General features: G+C 33.2%; 1 protein-coding gene across 1 annotated transcript; it reads right to left on the bottom strand.

The window, feature by feature from the left end:
- Positions 1-3,277: 3,277 nt before the first annotated feature.
- On the bottom strand, positions 3,278-11,066 carry LOC102602613 (probable 28S rRNA (cytosine-C(5))-methyltransferase). Its single transcript, XM_006351544.2, has 13 exons — positions 10,733-11,066; positions 9,030-9,088; positions 7,774-7,824; positions 7,561-7,696; positions 7,222-7,307; positions 6,325-6,423; positions 6,136-6,189; positions 5,903-6,047; positions 5,391-5,452; positions 4,635-4,722; positions 4,471-4,539; positions 4,198-4,359; positions 3,278-3,655 (listed from the first exon to the last, which is right to left on the bottom strand). The coding sequence occupies exons 1-13, from the start codon at positions 10,971-10,973 to the stop codon at positions 3,462-3,464; spliced, it is 1,446 nt and encodes a 481-aa protein (XP_006351606.1). The 5' UTR covers positions 10,974-11,066; the 3' UTR covers positions 3,278-3,461.
- Between the last annotated feature and the right edge of the window lie 256 nt (positions 11,067-11,322).

The following is an 11,322-nucleotide window of genomic DNA, read 5'->3' as shown; positions in this document are numbered from 1 at the left end:
CCCCCCTTCCCCCCCTACCAGCCCCCCATGCCCCAAAAAAAAACTTAAGTTTGTTTTTTAAAAAAATTACACGTATTTTATAATTAAAAAAAAAAAAGAAATTAAAATACAAAAGGGTAGGGTCGTATTTTCTTTTCCCAATTTGCTCTTTTTACACAATGACAAAAAAAATTAGAAGTCATTACATAAAAAAACGACCAGAAATTGTGCACAAAAAGAGAAAAAAAAGCTTGAGTACTAGAATTAGGAAGAAGAATAAGAAAAATGGGATTTTGATTTGAAAAAAATAAAGATATATTTAAAAGGGGTTCATTAAGGGTAAAATTGTCATTTTCGCTTTTTTTTTTTACTGTTGTGGGCCTCGAAAAATATCCTTGACGCGCCTGAATTGCGTCTCAATCACGCGTTATGCCAGGTTGGATTCGCGTGTTTTTTTGTTTAAGAATTGGATAGTTGAAGTGCCTACTTGTGCACTTTGAAAGTTAGAGGTCATACTTAAAATTCGATGCCAAGTTTAAGGTCCAATTTATGTATTATGCCTAATTTGAAATACTATTAACTAATATTAATATGAATTTCAATTAGTGATAAGTCTCACATAATTGAGATGGAGTATCTACGTAGCATATTTTTTCCGAGTATAAATCCTCATATTATATATCATATATATATATATATATATATAAAAGAGAACCTTAGTCCCGCCTACATGACGCCACCACAAACAATCATTCCCTTTTAATTTATTTATTTCTAAAATTAGCCTTCTTCTTTCATGAAAAGTTGTGACTTTTATCGAAAAGTTGTGACTTTTATGAAAAGTTGTGATTTTTATGAAGAGTTGCTACTTTTATGAAAGGTTGTGACCTTTCCGAAGAACTGTGACTTTTCCAAAGAGTTGTGACCTTTTCGGTAAGACACAATAAGCATTTGTTCACACTACCATTTTTTGTCTATAAATAGAGGGGTTTCCTTTCATTTTAAAACAACAAAAATTTTGAACTTCTTTTTCTACACAATTAAATATTTGATTCTGAACTTCTTCTTCTTCTGTTCAATTAAATATTTGTATACTTTGCTCCTGTTGAGTGGCTCACTGACACTATTGTTGTTGTATCATTACACTGGTGAATAAAATTGTTTCATCCTGAGAGTATCTATTTCTTTAAACCTCGGATACTAGAGGGGAATGATTTTCTTAAGGAGACATTGTGCATTCAGTGGGCTCGATTTTTCCTTTCTATTTCATTCTATTGTTACAGATCCATGTATGTTTTTCTATAGTCATTGTTGTTTATGTTTCTATAAAGTTATTGTTGTAAGTATTTGTTAGTACAGACTATGTAAATCCAACTACTGCAGATTCACAAATAACTTTTTACAGAATACATTTTATTTAGAATATTTTCCAAAGAAATCTTTTCTTCTCCAAGAGATCAAGCCTAAAAATTTATATGATTTTTTGTTGTTTTCATAATAATGTTAATATTAATAGGAAGTAAAAAAAAATAGAAAGTCAAATAATAGAATTAAAACTAGCAATTAATTACAATTATATGATACACAATGATGATTATTCTCTCACACCAAAGTATTTTTTTGAACTTTTTACCCATTATCTCTTACTTCTCTTTCATCCTTTTCAAGTATCCTTAATGTTTTGTTTGTGCACAACTTCAATTCCAAAACACTATCATAACTATATTACATATGAAATTTGGATTTTGGAAGCTTACATTTTAATTTTAAAACACATAATGACTACATATTATTTATTGGTATATCATATGATTATGAAACATTTGCTCTTGATAACCACATTAGTTATATATATATTTTTTTAAAATATTTAATATTTTGAAAGTAATTGATAGTGTTATACTAACGAAATTTGCAAAGAAGAAAATTGAGAAAAATATTTATTTGACTCTCTAATTAGAGACACCATGTAACCATGCATATAGATGATAAAAATAAACTAACCATTGTAAAATTTCAAAAACAAATTAATGAATCTGTAAAATGAAATTATGTAAACTAGGAGAAAATAGTGTTATGATTTGTAATTTTGTCTTTTCTTTTAATAAAACAAATGGTAAACTATCATTGAATAACTTCTACTCTTAAAAACAAATTTGTATAAAAATACTATAACATCAAAATACAAGAAAGTTCTATTTTTAATAAATATTCGTGTACTTTACTCCTATTGAGTGGTTTACTGAAACCATTGTTTTTGCATCAATACGTTGGTGAATAAAATCGTTCCATCCTGAGAGGATCTAATTCTTTAAACCTCTGGTATTAGAGTGAAATAATTTTCTTAATGGGACATTGTTCATTCAGTGAACTCGATTTTTTCCTTCTATTTCATTCTATTTTTACATATCCTGATTTTTTTTTTTACAGTCATTAATTTATGCTTATAATATTAGTTGTTGTTTTTTAGTACATGTTCTAAACTATGTTGTTTATGTTTCTGCAAAGTTATTGTCTCCATTCATATTGAACATATACACATATAGTAGGAATATTCATTGTGCAAAAAATAATTATTGTACTAAATTCCAAGAATTCATGTTTTGATATTCTATAACTTAAAACTACTATATATAAGCTTACATATTATCTATTTTTACATAGATATGAAGTTTCTCACTTATCAATTGAAGAAATTTATTATGCATGTTCAAAAGTTATAATTGTTTTAATGTTCAAGCATAATTTCTTTTTTGAATCTGTTAATAAATTTTTGACTTTTTTCCCCGAGGCATATATCACAATTGTATAACCTACGCAACTTAAATGTGTTCCTTTTCTTACGAAGTGCCTTTGTATATATATTCTTATTTTCCTTTTAATGTTGATTAAAGGACCAATGATTTATTATTTCCTGAATAATTCATTCATTAGAGGTTCTTGAGTTATGTGTTAATGACATAATCAAATTCATGTTGGAATATTGCTAATATTTTTTTAAGAACCTATTTTTTCCATTATTTTTAATGTATGAATATTAGTAAAGGATTATTTGCAAGTTCAATGCAATTATTATTTATGACCGCGCTTCGCGCGGGCAAATTACCTAGTTGTATAATATTATTGAACCACACATTTTACCTCTGTAAAAGCAGGCAATCAATAAATTTAATTATGCTATAATTTAAAATATTATTCTTTTATAAATAAATACAATTTTTTTTTTGTCATGGCGAAATAATTAAAGTTTGATTATTTTTTTGAAAAGGAAAGAGCAGAAGAGAAATACAAGTTGATGTAAGCATCAAATGCCAGAAAGTTTTTGCTATATAACTGTTGTGTTTAATAGACGATCAGAAACCTGAAATGAATAAAACAAAACTTCGACCAAAACTACATTCTCACCTGGAGACAAATTCTGGCAATTTTCTCTAGGATGCTATCATTTACGGATTGCCTGATTGATACAAGTAAAACTAGGATTACAACAACAAACCCAAAGTTCTGAGGAGGAAGAAAGAATTTATCTTTCTCTTTTTTCTTCGTTGAACAGCTCGTAATGTGTTTCCAACATCTCTGATGTGCTTGCCTGGAGGGCTCACACCCTTCCTGACAAATAAAGCAATAAAGAACCCCTCCTGGTCCTCTATGAGATCGGTTCTCAGCACATGTTGAGCTGCGCAAAAATTTAAAAAAAATAATCATACACATGCAACTGAAGAATTTCAACTGATAAAAACCAGACGAGCATCAGGCAGGAAGGATCAGAATGTATCAGAACAGCACTGAGCTACTGTTCTTCAGGATGGTACTGTATATATTTACAGAGCTCATACATACATGTTTTCCTACAGCCTTCAGTATAATGCAAATACTATACACTATTGAAGGTGGTATAGCTTGCAGTTTAATCTTCTGTCTAATGACATGTTGGCCCTTTGAAGATAAATGACACTTTACTTCTAAAAGAATATAATTGCAACAGTTTCATTTAGCCAACCAGATCTAGCTTAGACTATTAGCAATTGAACACGAAAATATATGATGCCTGAGAATGCTTAAGAGCACTTGAAAACTGTAAGAACAAAATATTCTTTCATTCCACTGTGCTCTTTCTTTATTTGTCTAGTTTGACCAACTTTTGGAAGGCAGTTTGATTCTAAGTACTAGGGTCAGGTAAGCACCCATAAAGAAAGCTTATGAGATATGATCACTTACATCCATCAAAAATTGGATGACCTCGGCGAGGCCATTGGGGAAAGATTGTTGTCAGTTCAAAACCATAAGAAGAAGCAAGAGGCAGAACAGATTTGATGACATCTTCATTCTCAACTTGGTTAATAGAACATGTGCTGTAAACAATTCTCTCAACAGCTGGAACTACATCAAGATGAGAGGGTAAATTGATCAGTTGCATGCACAAACATACATGAATTTGCCATTTGTGGCAAAAAAACAAAAACAAATCAGAAACAATGTTATAAATCTCACAAGATAATGCATGTTCCAAAGCCTTTCTCTGAAAAGCAGCGAGCTTTTCTAGTCTATTTACGTCAGACTCTGCAAAGTTTTTTCAGAAATTAGTTTAAAACGAGAAAAGCAAAGGGTTGGTTACACAAAAGATACGGAAATGAATACACAAAGGGCAAAGTCACCTGCTGTATATGAGGGGAGCAGGTGATCTAATCTATCAACAACGGTCCCAGATCCTGAACATGATGGATCTAACAGAATTGCTTGAACCTGGTGGCCAGTTAATGTGTTAAATAAAGGAATTCCATTAAAAAATCCAAACAGAAAACAGAGGGTTACAAAGTTGGAACCATGCTTGCTGAAAATGTGAACTGGCTACTTATTTTTTGTAAAATCGTCACCATTCAGGAAAACTAATTAGAGTGTAACCCAGCATTACCCCAGATCAAATATCTATCTTCATGGTTGTACCAGCACTGACTGATATCCTTTTTCTGTTTTTTACACTGTCCAGAAACAGGAAGGATTTTGTCTCTTTTTTATGCTTGTTCTGGATACACTAAAATCATATGCCTATATATAAGTGTTTCTTCAACAAATTGACAACGAAGAATCAAAGGCTTTGTCATGTTCAATCAAAGTGTTACCAACTCATAGTTGAGGAGAGAGATTGTCCTCTTCTCCAGTCTGCTATCTATTGTATCAGAGAATCATTCGATACAAAAAATGGATCATGCACATAAAACTAACAAGTTTTACAACAAATTATTTTTTCCCTATCAATCATGTTTATGAAATAGGTCAACCGATTACTTTATTCCAGTGCTGCAAGTTAAGCAGATTGATTAACTGGACAGAAAGTAATAGATTTCACTTAATAAGTTGATAATATCTGACAACCAACGCCTCATTCCCCAAAAAATGTCTTGTATGTTTACCTTCGAGTACGCTGGATCCTCAGGACTCAAGTTTAAGAAGTCCTCATGCTTGACTTCCACATCTTCGGATAAGTTAAGTTATCGAGGCATATTATAGCAACAATGAAACAAAAACCAAATAGACATTATCATATAACTAACTGGTTTTAGGATTACTTGAAATAGGGAATTGAAACAACTAAAGATATCTGCAGTTCCAAAAGCCATATTTCCTCAAAATAAAACTTCAGGCACCTAATGCAAAGAGGTGTTTATGGTATTAAAAGTCTAACGCCATATAGAAACTAATAACTCCATCCAGTTTGAGTGAACAATTGCGAGATTACTAGAATTACTTAGAGATGGGATAATTTAAACAAAAACAAGGACCTAAGCACATAGTTTAAGGGGATCCAATACACTTTAGGTATATGTCGATCCAAAAGAAAAGTGATGGTTAAATTTCCTCTGAAGCAATCTTATGTGAGAAGGTGGATAGGATACCAGAAAGCTATTAAAACTTAAAAGGATACTAGTCGCTCCGGCCAGTTCAACAGTGTCCTTCAGACGTTTAACCCTTTCTTTATTAAGTTCACAAGCTATTATCTTTCCATTTCCCTTCATAAGAGCAGCTAGATGAACAGTTTTGTTCCCTGGTGCCGCACATGCATCGATGACCTTCACAGAAGAATAAACAACCATGAACAACAACCAAGTGGAAAATGACAATCTAGAGAACCTAACTACTCTTTTTCCATGCAATTACCTCCCATCTGGGTTTAGGCCCAAGAGCAACTGCAACCATCGAACTTGCCTTACCCTAGTGGAACCAGGGACATTAGTAGCATGTCAATGAAAGCTAGATAGAACCCAAAAGAGGGGAAATGATTGCATAACAAGAAACTCCTTATTGTATTCACATCAAAATTCCATTCTAAGAAAGAGAATTCTGCACCTGCAGAAAGACACTTCCACTTTTTACCAAAGGATGATCATGCAGGTCAGTCCTTGGGGGGAAAATCAACAGGTCAGGAACCATTGCATCCTGACAAACCTATTTAATGACCGAAAAATAAACATAAATAAACTTTATAATAACGAGAATACAGCACCAATAAAAAGTAAAACCGGATTCTATCTTTATTCTTGCCCGATTAATCGGTTCTTCAAAAGATCTATCAGGCCATGGAGAATGATTTGATCAATAAATATTTGATTGTTTCTTCAATGCAGAATTGATTCACAATAATTCTTCTATCAAATAAGGACACGAATACAGCAATAATGATATCATTGAATTGACAAACATGAAAAATCTGTGGTACTACATACTTTAAAGTATATCAATCTCCGTAGTTTACTAGTATCTTTAAGTATGCCTTCTACCTCCATCCCCCTAAGTGAGGTCAATACATCAATTATCAATTGAGAAGCCACTCTTCAAATTCTAGAACAGCTGGAACCACTCCCACCCCCCTCCTCATTTTCTTCTGAAAGGAAATTTCTTAATTTTAGGACCTCAATTTGTTAAATTTCGTATTTCATCTCAATCTTCTAAACAAAACATCTATGTCCACCCTAGGACTATCATACCTCTAATACAACTATCGTGAAAACTGGATAAAAAATCTATAAACTAGTCAGGCAAACAATTCATTAGAGGAAGTACTGCAAAGATTAAGTACAGCAAAGATGATCGTCGGGATCAGATTTTGGCTTAGGATGTTTTGACACAAGGAATTATCTCTGATACATCTTCCACCTATACTCTACCGAGTCAAATGACACTAAAGTTACTTCATATTATTCAGGCGATGCAAAATAACTGCTGCATCTAAGGATTATATCATACCTCATACTGTTTCTTAAATTCAACCAGGGCAGACTCTACGTCCATCTTCAGAGTATTTACACGAGCATAACGGGGTTTCGGAAGGTCTGCAATGATATAAAAAACAAGATTCCAGTGACACATCTGAGACTGCTTTTTCTGCTCCATATAATAAATACACCAAGTGTAATCCAACACAGCTTAGAATATAGACACTTTTCCATCTATTTTTGATAAAGAAAGGATCTTCTCAGTTCAATTATATTTAAATAGTCTGTTGACAAGTTTGAACTATGTATGTCCCATTGTTTAACCCATAGAGATAACCACCATCAACAGACTAGGAGTTGAACCACGTACCAGAAATCTTATAAGAAGTCATCAAATCTGAGACATGTTTTACTTTCTTTCGAACTAAAAGCTTGGCAAGAGCTGCCTGCAACACATTTTTTTTCTGCAGTAGAAACTTTTCTGCATCACCAGCTAACAAAGCCTCCTGTATAAGATTAAACCATTTCCATAAGCAAGAGCCCAAAGCAATGAAACCCACTGGGGATGTATATTGACAAATACCTGGCCAAAAAGGATGTCATACAAGATTATATACATTAATTCTTCTTGCCTCTGCAACGACATTAGCAGCAAATTAGTGCACAATTAAATCAAAGAGAATTAAAATTCCAGTCAAAAGATTCCAGAAGTTTGTATCTTGATTAAGTCCAGTCCATTCTATAGATCACCATAATGTATTGCTCTATGTTACTAACATTTCTGGCAAGGTTCCATAACAAAATATCAGATTTCCCGATTGCTGCTTTTTATATGGATGTTTCATAATGCAATAATTCATTAATTACTATTGGCAGACAAATCCAAACTATTACACACCAAAGATGTCTATCCAACATGTAAAATAGTTGATGTAAACAGGGTTAACGGGTTATGTTAAGAACATAGTACTTCAGGAAAGCAAGTGAAATATGGGTAAGGAGAAATTAGCTTACCTAGGTGGTTGGCAGAAGAAACATTTAACTGAGCCTACAGTTAAAAAGGAAAGTAAAGAATAATAAGAACTCTTCTATGCTTTTGAAATATTGAGTTGAGCTGCTAGCCTGGTACACTGGATTATTTGAAGCGCAAACGCCATAATTTACTTGTTAGTTCATATCACATTAAAACTGTTGTTTCTTGGGATTGTGAAATATCAATAAGCAGCACGCAAGAAACAAGATTTATTTTGACATGGACAAAAAGTTCAGAGGTTTTCCCAAGATAAAGTTGAAAATGGCATTGATCACTAAGAAACTAATATAATTGACTATTTATGTCACACAGATAAAATTGTTAGTTATTTGAAAAATTTATGCAACTTAAGCTCTTCCCAGAAAGGCATCAGAAAGCTATATACTTTGGATAACCTATGTCTACTTGATATTCAGAGATGGCCTGCCATCTGTCAATAACTTTATCTTATTTAATCAAGCATAAAATGATGAAACATAATTATTATTATTTTAAAAAAAGTAACTGAAGATATACAAAAGAGGAACAGGTGCAGTGTCGGACACGGGTTATTCAGAATAGTACTCGGAAAGAGAGAACGAAAAAGAGGAAGATCTTCAAGTATAACAACAACAACACGCAAAGTGTAATCCCACAAGTGGGGTCTGGGGAGGGTAGGATGTAACGAGACATTACCCCTACCTTTTGGGCAGATAACAAGAATTTCTCATGTCTCACAGTTAAGCCCCCATACCGTGCAATGAGAGAAGTAAAAGTGCCAAGATCTAACAATCAATGAAAACTCAGAAGTTGAAAATATTTCTAACCTTCCACTTGCTACTCAGCACATTGGCAGTGTGAAAGACATCCTTGATAACGGGAAGATCTGCAACAAGGAAGAATCCAGAACATTTGCAATTATGAAGCCAAGGGATGGACCTTTTCCGTACATATGGAGATAGCATGATTTGAGTCACTGAGTTAATATCAGTGCTTTTAAAAGAAAAAGGGACAAAATTTGTGGGGCTTGAAGTGAAAATCAATAAGTGAAGTGCACTCTTCCTTGAAGTGAAGAGAGAAAATTACTAAGTTAAAAAATATCAAACATGTATAAATGTAGTACTAAAACATTCAAATGCAATAAACACAACAATTTTCAGTATTGGATAAGCAATATTCCCTCTATTCTTGATTATGTGAAATCGTTTGAATCAGCAGAGAGTTTAAAAAAGAAATGAAGACTTTTGAAACTTGTAGTCCTAAACAAGTCATAATATTTGTGTGGCTATAAAGCTTCCAAAACTTTTGGACTTAATCATCACTTTTGTGTGGGTATAAATGCTTCACATTAAGGGCAATTTCTTTTAGAATAATGTTAACAGTAAGGGTAAAATGAAAAGTGTAACATTAATTGTTTTCAAATATATAAATGTGCCAATCTTTTTGGAACAAACTAATAGAGAAATAGTGTCACATAAACTGGAATGGATGGAATAATAATGATAAAAATCCAACTTCTCAAAGTTGAGATTCAGAAAAACTGACTGTTTATTGTTGGGATCACTTTGTGTGTCATTGTGTCAAAGGCACACTTCTATGAAGCACATGTCTTCACTCATAAATTGAAAACTCTTTGCTTCGCATTACTCCATCGACTTAAGCTTTTAATAGCTCATTTTGACACTTCAGCTTCAGCTATTTAAAAGGTAAATAGCGTCTGATATGTTATGGTAAAGTCCTTGAGATTTCAAAATTCATAGGACTACTCTGCGCCACTGAAGTACATGTACTAGTTGTGATTTTTTGATAAGATCACAAAGAAAAAAAATGAAAACAATTACTATAGTAAACCTCCTAGAAACAAGCTATGAATCATGCTTCTTACAATTTCCAAACAACTAAAAGTGAGAAGGACGAATAGATACTTCTGATCACGAAGACTACCCTACTATTCCTTTATTTCCATAAAAATAAAATCAATCTTAAGCAGCAAAGATAAGTGCATCCCATTTTCCAATGGTGTCCAGATTCCAGAGCAAACAATTTTCTCCACAATACTTGAGAAGTTACACAGAAACATTTCAGGTTAATGCCTGTAGAAGTTAAATAATCCCATGATCACTTCTGCCTAGCAAAAGCACCCGAGCTCCCTCTATAAAGATGGGATGATTTCCCAAAATGCAGTTGACCAAGCAAGCAGACAAGCAATTTTAGTCAGCAGAAAATGTATTCACTTGCACTTAGCAGCTGGAAATTTGGTAAAAGAATTGCCTAATTATTTACAGTATTCACTCTTCTTTTAGCTCCCTAGATTGTATCCCACATTTTGAGATATAAACATAAAAGATGATATTTTTCAAGTTGGAAGAACTTTCAAGTTTTGCTTCATCCCGATTACTTGCCGGTCGAAGAACTTTATTATTCTCTTGAACTCAATATCTAGTCAAATACTATAAGAAAACAGGATTTTCTAAATGCGCTCTAACAAGTATTTAGAAAATGGGTACTATTACTCTGTGAGTGAACTTACATTTGAGAGTTTGACAAACCAAAGCATAAGTAGCTCTTTTGTTCCTGACAGAGGGACTATACACCAGCGACTTGATGGACCCAACGGCTTGGCGCCGGGCGTCTCCTTGTAGAATAGTTCGCAAAACCTTTGCAGATTCTCTACGTGCAAAGAGTGCCGAGCGCTCGGCGCTGCTCAGACGGTTCTGGTTCGGCTTCTTCGCCGACGGTTTGGTATCCCCTTGCGCCTTCTTCCGCGCCATGGTTTCGAGTCTCCGGCTGGTCACTGTGGAGAGTGGAGAAAGAAAGTGTTAATGGGCTTTGGGAATTCAAAATAGCATGGGCTGGCCACTTTTTGACCTGATATTTTAGAGTTCGGCCATTATTTAAAGATTAAATTACATAAATCTCATAGTTTTAATATGAAATTACAATCTATCTCTAATAAGTTTCTAATTACATTAATCGCTTAAAAATAAACAAAATCGGATACAATAATTGAAACTCGGATACATTAAATACTGTCTCGGATACATTAATATGTAGATTGAATACATTAAAAACTAGCTCGGATACATAATATGTAGCTCGAATACATTAAAAACTAGCTCA

This window comes from Solanum tuberosum, unplaced genomic scaffold (assembly GCF_000226075.1).
Source record: "Solanum tuberosum cultivar DM 1-3 516 R44 unplaced genomic scaffold, SolTub_3.0 scf00135, whole genome shotgun sequence".
In the NCBI taxonomy this organism is placed as follows: Eukaryota; Viridiplantae; Streptophyta; class Magnoliopsida; order Solanales; family Solanaceae; genus Solanum; species Solanum tuberosum.
Note: the sequence above shows the minus strand (reverse complement) of the source record. Positions and strands in the feature narration are given on the sequence as shown.